Raw genomic sequence first — 13,615 nt, 5'->3', positions numbered from 1 at the left:
CCTACTGTTGGAATTGTTGCTAATGCCTGGGTTATGCATTTTGCTGCCTGTGGGAGTATAAATATATTTTAAATGAGTTAGATGGCTCTGAGATTATTCCTAGAAAGACAAAGAGGTCCCAGGATCATTTTTTTTAAGATTTGGGCTAGGCTTTCCCACAAATATGACATTCTTTTTATTCTTGTGGGAAGGAACCAGAGCTGGTATTGCACATTTCATCAATAGGTTAGTGCACCAGGAAATCACAATAGGAAACAGAGGGGCCTGCTGATTATTGTGGTCACAATTTCTCTAGAGGAAACTCCAAAGAGAAGAATGTCAGATGCAGAAGAAACTTCCCTAGAAGAAACAGAAGAAGATGGAGAAACAGAAATGGAAGAAGACTATAATCCAAATTATAAAGAAGTAGAAAATATACAAGAATCAAAAGAAGATGACACATTAGCATGGAGAGATTTTCCAGACGAGGAGGAGGCGAAAGGGGAGGAAGAAGAAAAGGGAGGAGAGGAAGGTGAGGAGAGGGAGGGGGAAGAGAAGGAGGAAAAGGAAGAGGAGGAAGGTGAAGAGAGGAAGGAAGAGGAGGAGGAAGAAGAAAAAGAAGGGGAGGAGAGGGAGGAAGAGGAGGAGGAAGAAGAAAACGAAGGGGAGGAGGGAGTGAAGGAGTGGAAGGAGGAGGGGGAGGAGGAAGAGGCAGAGGAGAGGGAGGAGGAAGAGGGGGAGGAGAGGGAGGAGGAAGAGGGGGAGGAAGGGGAGGAGAGAGAGGAGGAAGGGAAGGGGAAGGAGAGAGAGGAGGAAGAGGAGGGGGAAAGGGCAGAGGAAGAGGGGGAAGAGAGGGAGGAGGAAGAGGAAAAAGAGGAAGAAAGGGAGGAGAAAGAGGGAGAGGAGAGGAAGGAGGAAGGGGAGGGGGAGGAGAGGGAGGAGGAAGAGGAGAGGGAAAGGGGAGAGGAAGAGGGGGAGGAGAGGGAGGAGGAAGAGGAGAGGGAAAGGGGAGAGGAAGAGGGGGAGGAGAGGGAGGAGGAAGAGGAGAGGGAAAGGGCAGAGGAAGAGGGGGAGGAGAGGGAGGAGGAAGAGGAAAAAGAGGAGGAAAGGGAGAAGAAAGAGGGAGAGGAGAGAAAGGAGGAAGGGGAGGGGGAGGAGAAAGAGGAGGAGGAAGAAGAAGAGGACAAAGAGGAAGGAGAAGCCCAGGAGGAAGAGGCAACAGGATTACAGGAAGAAGACACCGTCCAAAAGATTACTAAGTCCATGGTCAGTTTGGAGAAACTTGTTACTGATTTCCAGTCACCTGTGTCAGGAACTTTCCCAGTAAGTAGTAATTGTAATTCGGGTGGTGCCTGTGGCTCAAAGGAGTAGGGCGCCAGCCCCATATACCAGAGGTGGTAGGTTCAAACCTGGCTCTGGCCAAAAACTACAAAAAAAAAAAGTAGTTATTGTAATTCATTTATCCATTCATTCAGAATCATTCACTGAATGCTTATTATAGGCCAGGCTATGTCAATACAAAACCAGATAAGACAATCCATTCTTTTAAGGAGCTCTAAGGTGTGTCAGGAGGCACACCTATAACCAGACATTATAAAACAGTATGCTATGTGCAGTGATCAAATGTTACCCGGAAGATAAAACACTACTTAACCCAGTTTGGAGGGTGATCATGGAAGACTTCCTGGAGGAGGTGTGTTGCCATAGCTGACTTTAGGGCTGGTAGGGGTTACCTGAAGTGTGTTTGTCTTAGCACAGAGTCAGTATGATAAAAGCTCAACTCTGGCCCAAGGATCAGTAATTCTCTGTGACTAGTCAGCCTTTTGGAGACCACCAGTGCCACTTAGTAGAATGATTTTGCTACTGTGTTTTGCTATGGGCTGTGCTAGTATTAGCAATAGCAGGCCAAGAATAAACTTAACATATCTTTATTTTTTAAATATAAAATGTTCCAGCCTCCTTTTTAAAACATTTCCTAATACCAAGGAGAGGCTAATATTGGTGAGACTGGCTGATTAGGAACAGAAAAGGAAACTAAATGGGGGATGTGGTATACACCTGTAATCCCGGATACATGGGAGGCTGAGGTGGGAGGATTTTTAGGCCCAAGAGTTTGAGACCAGCCTGGGCAACATATTAAGACATTGTCCTCTGGCCGGGCGTGGTGGCTTACACCTATAATCCTAGCTCTGGGAGGCCAAGGCAGTGGATAGCTTTAGCTCAGGAGTTCGAGACCAACCTGAGAAAGAGTGAGACCTCATCGCTACTAAAATAGAAAAATCAGCCATGTCTTATGATATACAGCTGTAGTCCCAGCTACTTGGGAAGCTGAGGCAAAAGGATCACTTTAGCCCAGGAATTTGAGGTTGTTGTGAGCTATTATGACCCCACAGCACTCCACCCAGGACAATAGAGTGAAACTCTGCCTCGGAGTTTGGTGGTGGGTGCTTGCAGTCCTAGGAGGCTGAGGCAAGAGGCAAGGCTTAGGCCCAGGAGTTTGAAGGTGCAGTAAACTATGATCAGGCCCCCGCACTCCAACCTTTGTTAGAAAGGAGGATCTTGTCTCAAAAAAAGAAAAAATTTTTTCCAGCAGTCAGTTAAATTAAAAAAGAAAGAAAAAAAATTTAAGTTAAAAATTAAAAACAAAATAAAAAAAATTAAAAACAATAACGGGGGGATGTTGCATTATCATCACAATCTCCTTTTATTTCTTTTAAAAGAAAACCCATAGAGGTAGTGAGTCAAAGCATTCGTTGCAACCAGAGGGTTCTGAAACAAATGAGCTTTCAAGACACCTGAGCTCAGGACATGAATTTCATGATTCTGATGAAACCAGTTTTGAGGAACAACAGGTTTGTTCACCTGAAAGGCAGCCCTCAGGCGACCTTGAGGAGAAAACCACCCAAATGCCCAAAGATGAATTGGGACAAGAAGGAAGAGATTTGGAATCAGAGATGGAAAAGAAGGGACAGGAAAAGAAAGTATCAGTCTTTCTCGATAAAAAAGAGAAAGAATTCCAGTATAAAGCAGGAATCACCGAGGAGTCCATGGTATCCACTACCACGGAAGACATTTTGTTCCAGAAGGATGACAGCACCATATATCCCTTGGTAAGTGTAACATGCTTTTTGTAAGAATTTCCACCACTGTGAGGAAGGGAGGGCATGAGGCAAGATCTCACCTAATGTGCACATTGTGAGGGTGTATAACACGCCCCCTGGGTGAGGGGCTCTTCTGCAAATGGAACTTTGCCCTGGAAGTGAGAACAATGGAGCTGAAATATTGTACCCTCATATTAATTTGAATAAAATTTAAAAAAAATTAAAAAAGAAAAGAATTTCCCCTAGTGCTTTGGAAGTATTGTGAAGTAGGGGAATTTTATGGCTGGGGGGAGAAAAAAATATTAACAGAAAGATGCTTTTAAAACTAATAATAGGCAGCACCTGTAGCTCAGTGAGTAGGGCCCCGGCCACATACACTGAGGCTGGTGGGTTTGAACCCGGCCTAGTCCTGTTGAACAGCAACAACTGCAACAAAAAATAGCCGGGTGTTGTGGCGCCTGTAAGTCCCAGCCACTCAGGAGGCTGAGGCAAGAGAATCGCGTAAGCCCAAGAGTTTGAGGTTGCTGTGAGCTGTGACACCATATCACTCTACTGAGGGTGACATAGCGAGACTCTGCCTCAAAAAAAAAAATAATAATAGACTTATACCTTTTAAAAGTTCAGTTAAGAGGTTTGGCTGGACACATGTGGTAGAACATAAACTGCTACATCTGGGTTCAATAGTGTTGTTTAGCAGGCAGGAAATTCCAGACGTATTTTGTCAGTTGCACAGGGTGATATTTCACTCAAAATTGATCCCTCCTCTACCCTCCTTTTCTTTTCCATCTCTCTTCCTTTCCCTTGTCTTCCACTCCACCTTCTCCTTTTTATTCTTCCCTCTCTTCCCCTCCTCTTTCTCTCCCTCACAATGTAATATTCCATCAACACCTTGCTTACCCTTCTTGCCTCCTCTCTTCTGTCTTGATTTCTTCGCATGCTCCAAAACCATCCATTCCCAGACGGTCAGAACGCGAAAGGCATGGCAAGAGTGAGAGCTGCTGTGAAAAGCCCCGAGCAGTGCAAAGGAGTCTGCCTTTGCTGCTGCTGAGAATATTCCAGAGAGGCACCATCTGCGAGGAATAAAAATATTATCATTTACGAGGAGAAGGAAGAGGAGAGGTTTTTTTCCCTTCTTCCTCCATCTGCTACTTTCTGAAAATTGTTTCCTAGATTCATGCTTTTTAAAAAAAATTTCCCTATAGATTCATGCCTTTAGAAGATTTGGAACTGAGTAAGTGTATATAAAGTACTTACTGTAGTCACTACCTCATAGTGAGCACTTGGTAAGTGTTAACAACTGTGTGATGATGATGATGATGGAGGAAAAGATCTAGTGGGAATTGCAGATTCCCTGCCTTCTGCAGAGTTGAGCAGAGGAGTTATAGGTTCTCTTCTGTAGCTTGTAATTGCTCAGTCTGAGAGAAAGAATGATTGAGTTTTTAGGATCCATGAAGACCTTTGTCTTATTTAGCCAGCTAATAAGAAATCAGGTAATATCCCTGATGAGAATGTGTGTCATGGCCCCAGCTCTCAGGACTTGCCAAGAGCCACTTCCCAGTTGGGGTTCTGACTGCAGAACCAAAACTTTTCTAGACTGTCTCAACTGTCTCACTTGGCAGATTTCTTTAGCTTTTTTTGTTTGTTTGTTTTTTGATACAGAGTCTCACTGTGTTGCCCTGGGTAGAGTGCTGTGGTGTCATAGCTCACAGCAACCCCAAACTCTTGGGCTTAAGTGATTCTCTTGCCTCAGCCTCCCAAGTAGCTGGGACTACAGGTGCCCACCGCAACGCCCGGCTATTTTTGTTGTTGTTGTTGTTGTTGTTGTTTGGCAGACCCTGGCTAGGTTCAAATCTGCCAGCTCCGGTGTATGTGGCTGGCGCCCTAGTGGCCAAGCCAGGTTTTTTGTTTGTTTTTTTTTAAACAGAGGGTCTTGCTATGTTGCCCACGCTGGATTCAAATTTAAGTAATCCTTATACTCTAGCCTCCTGACATTTCTTTAGCTTTTTGCTTGTATTTTCTTTCTTCTTCTTTTTCCTTTCCTCCCCCTCTTGATTATTTTTTCTTTTTGTTAAAAATACTCAGTGCTCGGGTGGCGCCTGTGGCTCAGTGAGTAGGGCGCCGGCCCCATATGCCGAGGGTGGTGGGTTCAAACCCAGTCCTGGCCAAACTGCAAGAAAAAAAAAAAATAGCCGGGCGTTGTGGCGGGTGCTTGTAGTCCCAGCTACTTGGGAGGCTGAGGCAAGAGAATCGCGTAAGCCCAAGAGTTAGAGGTTGCTGTGAGCCGTGTAACGTCACGGCACTCTACCCAAGGGCGGTACAGTGAGACTCTGTCTCTACAAAAAAAAAAAAGAAATACTCAGTGCTCTTTGTTTATTTATTTTTTTTTTTTTGTAGAGACAGAGTCTCACTTGATGGCCCACAGTAGAGTGCCGTGGCATCACACAGCTCACAGCAACCTCCAAATCCTGGGCTTAAGCGATTCTCCTGCCTCAGCCTCCCGAGTCGCTGGGACTACAGGCACCCACCACAACACCCGGCTATTTTTTCGTTGCAGTTCAGCTGGGGCTGGGTTTGAACCCGCCACCCTCGGTATAAGGGGGCCGGCGCCCTACCGACTGAGCCGCAGGCGCCGCTCTACTCAGTGCTCTTTGTAAAAAATCCAGACAATATATACATTTTTGAAGGCAAAGATCCCTCTTCCTACAAATACTTCCACTCTGATCCCATTTCTCTGAAGTAACTACGGTTACTGCTCAGTATAATTGTGTATGTTTCCTGACTTTTTCTTTTTTTTTTTTGTAGAGACAGAGTCTCACTGTACCGTTCTCAGGTAGAGTGCCGTGGCGTTACACGGCTCACAGCAACCTCTAATTCTTGGGCTTACGCGATTCTCTTGCCTCAGCCTCCCGAGCAGCTGGGACTACAGGCGCCCGCCACAACGCCCGGCTATTTTTTTGTTGCAGTTTGGCCGGGGCTGGGTTTGAACCCGCCACCCTCGGCATATGGGGCCGGCTCCCTACTCACTGAGCCACGGGCGCTGCCCGTTTCCTGACTTTTTCAATGCATGTATAAACGTGTTATCCGCGTGCTCATATGTGTATGTGTTCTCACATTTAGCATTTACTTTTTGTTTTGTTTTTATCAGTGAGATAATTCTGCATCTCTGCAAAATGTTTTTCCACTTAATATGTCTTAGAAGGTTTCTTTCTTTCTTTCTTTTTATTTTTTTGTTGTTGCTTTTTTTTTTTTTTTTTTTTGCCAGGGCGGGGTTTGAACCCACCAAGTCCAGCATATGGGGCCGGCGCCCTACTCCTTGAGCCACAGGCACTGCCCAGAAGGTTTCTTATATTAGTACATGTAGCTCTTCTTTTTAATTTTTTTTTGTTATATCGTAAGTTACTGCAACCTCAAACTCCTGAGCTTCATCTTCCTGCTTCAACCTCCCGAGTAGCTCAGACCATAGGCACATACCACCACACCTGGCTGATTTTTTTCTACTTTTATTTATTTTTTTTGGCCAGGGCTGGGTTTGAATCCGCCACCTCTGGCATGTGGGGCTGGCGTCCTACTCCTTTGAGCCACAGGTGCAGCCCTTGAAGAGTTTTTTTTTTTTTGACAGATCCTCAAGCTGTCACCCTGGATAGGGTGCTGTGGCATCACAGCTCACAGCAACCTCCAACTCCTGGGCTCAAGTGATTCTCCTGCCTCAGCCTCCCAAGTAGTTGGGACTACAGGCGCCCACCACAATGCCCGGCTATTTTTGGGTTGCAGCTGTCATTGTTGTTTTGGCTGGCGGAGCTGGATTCGAACCCGCCAGCTCAGGTGTATGTGGCTGGCGCCTTAGCCACTTGAGCCACAGGTGCTGAGCCTTTTTCTACTTTTAGTAGAGACTGGGGTCTTGTTCTTGCTCAGGCTATACTCAAACTCCTGGCCTCAAGCAATCCTCCTGCCTGGGCCTCCCAGGGTGCTGGGATTATAGGTGTGAGCCACCATACAGGCCCCTCTTTTTAAATCTAACTCTTCCCCTCTCAGCAGCCATTTATGTTGCATCTAGATTCTTGCTCTCACAAAAGTTCTTGCAGTGAATGTGCTCCTCCATAGCTCTGGTGTCTGTAACATCTTCCTTTTCCTTTGGGGTCCCCTGCCTTAGTCGCAGGCTTGTCATAACTTAAATCATGCTCATGGTTTGATTTAAATAGGCCTAATTGTGAATCCCATCTCCACCAAAGACACAAGGTAATCGTGTATTTATGAACAGTAATCTTATGAGCATCATCTAGTCAGATCCTTTCTTTTATGACAAAAACATTTTGTTTTCCAGATTACCATGTTTTAGAAAAATATTGACGTAAAGAGGTGTATATCTCCACCATCATTCGTCATGAATGTTAAAACTGGTGCAAAATGAGTTAGGGATAGAACTACAACAGGGACCTTACCTAACAAACACAAACATTGTAACCTAATTGTACCTTCATAACAATCTGAAATTAAAAAACAAACAAACAGGCTCGGCTCCTGTGGCTCAATCAGCTAAGTGCCAGCTACATACACCTGAGCTGACGGATTTGAATCCAGCCCAGGCCCACCAAACAACAATGACGGCTGCAACCTAAAAATAGCTGGGCGTTGTGGTGGGCGCCTGTAGTCCCAGCTACTTGGGAGGCAGAGGCAGGGGAATCGCTTGAGCCCAGGAGTTGGAGGTTGCTGTGAGCTGTAATACCCTAGCACTCTACCCAGGGTGACAGCTTGAGGCTGTGTCTCAAACAAACAAACAAAACTAGTCCAAAGGCCGGGCGCGGTGGCTCACGCCTGTAATCCTAGCACTCTGGGAGTCCAAGGTGGGTGGACTGCCTGAGCTCACACTGTGAGACTAGGCTGAGCCAGAGCGAGATCCCATCTCTAAAAAATAACCAGACATTGTAGCAGGCACCTGTAGTCCCAGCTACTTAGGAGGCTGAGCAAGAAAATCACTTGAGCTGAGTTTGAAGTTATCTGTGAGCTATGATGCTATGGCACTCTATTGAGGGTGACAAAGTGAGGCTCTCTCAAAAAAAAAAATGGTGCAACACATGATGATTGATGCTATGTGATTTCAGTAGTGAATGCTGCTTGACTAAGGTGTTTGTGTTAGTACTGAGGGAAGTCAGCCTAATTTTGACTTTGGAAGAGCCGTTACAGCTAACGAGAGGAGTCTGCTCAGGATGGTTAGGAATGTTTTCTTTTTATAACTACTTTGTTAAATAGAAAAATAAATTTCTAGGATGAATAAAATGATCCTTTTAGGATTAGCTAGTTTCCAAAAGAACAATTTCATTTGAATAAATCAGCTTTTAAGAACCAGCCGACTATTAAATAATTCTGTTCCTAGAAGTTGCAGCTTGAGACAATTATGATTCCATAATTCTACCACTCACACCCACACAATAAGAGAGCTAAATATAAATATAAATTATAGGGAATGAGCAGATGGAAACAGGAGAGGATGGGGAGTGAAGAATGTAAGAGAGAGAAGTCAGCCATGTTACCTGCCATGTTTATCTTGGAGAGAAATAATTTAACTTTGTAAGTATTGTTCAAAGATAAAAATGGAAACTTACCAGATTTTGTTTCTATACTCCCAATATAACTCACTGATTTTTAGCAGCTCATCACTTAACCATCACTTTCAGTGCTCTTCTGCATTTCCTAACTTGGCTTTAATTCTTTCTTTTTTGTAGAGACAGAGTCTCACTTTATCACCCTTGGTCGAGTGCCGTGGCCTCACACAGCTCACAGCAACCTCCGACTCCTGGGCTTAGGCGGTTCTCTTGCCTCAGCCTCCCCAGTAGCTGCGACTACAGGCACCCACAAATGCCTGGCTATTTTTTTGTTGCAGTTTGGCTGGGGCCAGATTTGAACCCGCCACCCTCGGTCTATGGGGCCTGTGCCCTACTCACTGAGCCACAGGCACCGCCCTAATTCGTTTTTAAATAGACTTTAGTTTTGAGTAGTTTTAGGTTTAGAGAAAAATTGAACTGAAGACACAGAGAATGCCCATGTACTCCCTTGCGCCTCCTTCCTCTCCAGTTTTCCCTTTTATTTTATTTATTTATTTATTTTTTAAGCCAACTCTGTTTTTTTTTTTTTTTTTGTAGAGACAGAGTTTCACTTTATGGCCCTTGGTAAAGTGCCGTGGCGTCACACGACTCACAGCAACCCCCAACTCCTGGGCTTAGGCGATTCTCCTACCTCAGCCTCCCGAGTAGCTGGGACTACAGGCGCCCGCCACAACGCCCCGCTATTTTTTTTGGTTGCAGTTCAGCCGGGACCGGGTTTGAACCTGCCACCCTTGGTATATGGGGCCGGCGCCCTGCTCACTGAGCCACAGGCACTGCTCTAATTCGTTTTTAAATAGACTTTAGTTTTGAGTAGTTTTAGGTTTAGAGAAAAATTGAACTGAAGACACAGAGAGTGCCCATGTACTCCCTTGCGCCTCCTTCCTCTCTAGTTTTCCCTTTTATTTTATTTATTTATTTATTTTTTAAGCCAACTCTGTTTTTTTTTTTTTGTAGAGACAGAGTTTCACTTTATGGCCCTTGGTAGAGTGCCATGGCATCACACAGCTCACAGCAACCTCCAACTCCTAGGCTTAAGCGATTCTCTTGCCTCAGCCTCCCGAGTAGCTGGGACTACAGGCGCCCGCCACAACGCCCGGCTATTTTTTTGTTGCAGTTTGGCCGGGGCCGGGATTGAACCCACCACCCTCGGTATATAGGGCCGGTGCCTTACCGACTGAGCCACAGGCGCCACGCTGGTTTTTATTTTTTTATTTTTTTGCAGTTTTTGGCCAGGGCTGGGTTTGAACCCAGCCACCTCTGGCATATGGGGCTGGCGCCCTACCCCTTTGAGCCATAGGTGCTACCCCAGTTTTCCCTTTTATTAACATCTTGCATTAGTGTGGTGCATTTGTTAGTTGACAAACGTATATTGATACATTATTATTAACTAAAATCTATAGTTTACATTAGGGATCATTTTTGTGTTATACATTGTGTGGGCTTTGACAAACGTATAATGACATACACCTATTCTAGTATGACACAGAGCAGATTCACTACCTTAAATCCCCATCCTCCACCCATCTGTCCATCCCTCTCTCCTGGCAATCATTGATCTTTTTATTGTCTCCATAGATTTTCTTTTCCAGAATGCCATATATTGGAATCATGCAGTATACCACCTTTTCAGGCTTTCTCTTTCACTTAGGAATATGCATTTATGCATATCAAGCCTCCATATCTTTTCGTGGCTTGATAGCTCATTAATTTTTCTCACTGAGTAATATTCCAGTTTGTTTATCTTTAATTTTTATAGAAGACTGTGAAAACAAAATTAAAATTAAAAGCAGGGCGGCTCCTGTGGCTCAGTGAGTATAGCGCTGGCCCCATATGCTGAGGGTGGGGGGTTCAAACCCGGCCCTGGCCAAACGGCAACAAAAAAATAGCCGGGCAATGTGGCGGGTGCCTATAGTCCCAGCTACTTGGGAGGCTGAGGCAAGAGAATCGCCTAAGCCCAAGAGCTAGAGGTTTCTGTGAGCTGTGACACCATGACACTCTACTGAGGGCGACAAAATGAAACTCTTTGTCTCTTAAAAAAAAGAAAGAATTAAAAGCAGTAGTCAGATTTATAGTACCTATAATTTCTCATTTCATAACATTTTTGTTTTAGATTTATTCTTGGCAGTATAGAATTTTTTTTTTTTTTATAGAGACAGAGTCTCACTTTATGGCCCTCGGTAGAGTGCCGTGGCCTCACACAGCTCACAGCAACCTCCAACTCCTGGGCTTAAACGATTCTCTTGCCTCAGCCTCCCGAGTAGCTGGGACTACAGGCGCCCACCACAACGCCCGGCTATTTTTTGGTTGCAGTTTGGCCGGGCCGGGTTTGAACCTGCTACCCTCAGGTATATGGAGCCGGCGCCTTACCGACTGAGCCACAGGTGCCACCCAAGCAGTATAGAATTTTTATTCATCAAGGGGATTTTATCTTTTTTCTTTCTTGAGATAGTGTTGTCACTCTATTGCCCTGGGGATAGTGCAAGAGTGCAGAGGTGTCATCATAGCTCACAGCAACCTCCAACTCCTGGGCTCAAGCAGTCCTCTTGCTCAGCCTTCCTAGTAGCTGGTACTACAGATGCAAACCAACACACCCAGCTGATTTTTTCTATTTTTGGTAGAGATAAGGTATCACTCTTGCTAGGGCTATTCTTGAGCTTCTAACCTCAAGCAATCCTCCCCCCTTGGCCTCCTAGAGTGCTAGGATTATAAGTGTCGGCCATTGCACTTGGATGGATTTTATCTCTTTATCATTTATCCTCCCAAGAAAAAGGTGTGTAAGAATCAAATGCAGTTGGATGTGGTGCTCAGACCTGTAATCCTCACACTTGGGGAGGCTAAGACAGGAGGATCACTTGAGGTCAGGGGCTCAAGGTTGAAGTAAGATGTGATTGTCATTGCTATCCAGTCTGATTGATAGATCAAGATCCTCTCTCAAAAAAAAAATTGCCATTTTAACAATTTCAAATTTACAGTTCGGGGTTATTAAATACCTTCACCTTGCTTTGCAACCATCCCTCCTACCCATCTCCAGGAGTTTGCAAAATTGAAACACTGCACCCAGTGAACAGCTCCCCATACCCTCTTCCTCTGACCTCCTCTGGTACCCATCATTCTATTTTTTATTTTCTGTTTCTGTGAATTTAACTATTCTAGGTATGTTATATCAGTGGAGCCATGCAGTATTTTTCCTTTTGTGACTGGTTTGTTCACTTATGAATGTTGTCAAGTTTTATCCATATGGTGGCCTCTGTAAGAATTTCCTTCTTTTTTAAGGCTGAGTAATTTTCTGTTGTATGAATAGGCCATGCAGTTTGTTTATCCGTTTGTCCATTAGTGGACACTTGGGTTTCTTTCACCTTTGGTTGTTGTGAGTAATTACTGCTGCTATGAACATGGATATACAAGTATTTTTTAATACCTGGTTTTCAGTAATTTTGAGTTATATACCCAGAAACTTAATTGCTAGATTATAGGGTAACTTTATTTTCAATTTTTTGAGGAATAGCCATACTAGTTTCTACCACTGCTGCACTATTTTACATTCCCACCAGGGTACACAAGAGTTCCAATTTTTTCACATCCTCAAAAATCCACCCTTTTAAAGAATACAGTTTATTGGTTTTTAGCATACTCATAGGGTTGTGCAACTATGTCACTATTTCTTTCACTTATCATAACATTTCAAGATTTATCCGTATTATAGCATGCAGTTGAGGACTTTCTAAGTGGTTTCTCTTTTTTTTTTTTTTTTGAGACAGAGCCTCAAGCTGTTGCCCTGGGTAGAGTGCCATGGATCACAGCTCACAGCAACCTCAAATTCCTGGGCTCAAGCGAGTCTCCTGTCTTCGCCTCCCATGTAGCTGGGACTATAGGCACCCACCACATCGCCCGGTTATTTTTTGGTTGCAGCCGTCATTGTTGTTTGGCGGCCCGGGCTGGATTCGAACCCGCCAGCTCAGGTGCATGTGGCTGGTGCCTTAGCTGCTTGAGCCACAGGCGCCGAGCCTCTAAGTGGTTTCTCTTCATTGGACTTTTGCTATCAAATCCTCTTCCTCCAGGGACTTATGCCAGGAACACCAGGAGCCATAGTACTGGGCTGGGTTTGAACCCGCCACCTCCGGTATATGGGGCCGGGGCCGGGGCCGGCACCCTACTCTTTTGAACCACAGGTACCACCCTGTAGTATCTTTTTTTTTTTTTTGAGACAGAGGCTCACTTTGTTGTTCCAGTAGAGTGCTGTGGCGTCACAGCTCACAGCTACCTCAAGCTCTTGGGCTTAAGCGATTCTTTTTCCTGAGCCTCCCAAGTGGCTGGGACCATAGGCACACGCCACAACACCCGGCTATTTTTTGTTGCAGTTGTCATTGTTTAGCTGGCCTGGGTTGGGTTCGAACCTGCCAGCCTCAGTGTATGTGGCTAGTACTGTAACCACTGTGCCCTGGGCGCCGAACCACACTGTAGTGTCTTCATGGTTTTATTTTTGTTTTCCAGACCATGACCTGGTGCTTTGGGTGGAACAGCTCTCTTCCTGTTTACTATATTCGAGAGGAAAATGAGAGAATTCTTCTGTTTGTCTGTGCTCATACTGCAGTCATCTACAATGTCTTCAGGAATCATCAGTACCACCTTCAGGTATGCTGGGTTTTCCTTCTTGCAAGTAAAAGAGGTTGTCTTTAATCTGTGTGGAGCATTTTGTTTTGTATGTCAAAGGATGACTTCTTTATATCACTGTCATGCTTTCTGACCTCTCTTTGATCTACAGAAAATCCTCTCTTTAGAAGGACATTTTGTTGTTCATTGTCTTTCTGATTCTAATCAAAATCAACTTACAGACAACAGTTGATGTTAATTTTATAGTTATAAGGATTTAAAACACTTGTGCTTTTCACATTTCTGCAAAAATGTGGACCGGGTAGATCATGTCTCCACGTAACT

General features: G+C 44.7%; 1 protein-coding gene across 1 annotated transcript in view; it reads left to right on the top strand.

Moving 5' to 3' along the window:
- The first annotated feature begins 315 nt into the window (after nucleotides 1-315).
- The window catches only part of CFAP251 (cilia and flagella associated protein 251), an 84,285-nt gene continuing 70,985 nt past the window's right edge, over nucleotides 316-13,615 (top strand). Inside the window, exons 1-4 of the mRNA XM_053587007.1 lie at nucleotides 316-511; nucleotides 1,106-1,302; nucleotides 2,700-3,089; nucleotides 13,172-13,312. Of these exons, the coding sequence (XP_053442982.1) occupies nucleotides 316-511; nucleotides 1,106-1,302; nucleotides 2,700-3,089; nucleotides 13,172-13,312 (924 nt within the window). The remainder of the gene's footprint in view (nucleotides 512-1,105; nucleotides 1,303-2,699; nucleotides 3,090-13,171; nucleotides 13,313-13,615) is intronic.

This window comes from Nycticebus coucang, chromosome 4, assembly GCF_027406575.1.
Source record: "Nycticebus coucang isolate mNycCou1 chromosome 4, mNycCou1.pri, whole genome shotgun sequence".
NCBI lineage: Eukaryota > Metazoa > Chordata > Mammalia > Primates > Lorisidae > Nycticebus > Nycticebus coucang.
The sequence above is the reverse complement of the archived record's forward strand: the minus strand, read 5'-3'. Positions and strand labels throughout refer to the sequence as shown.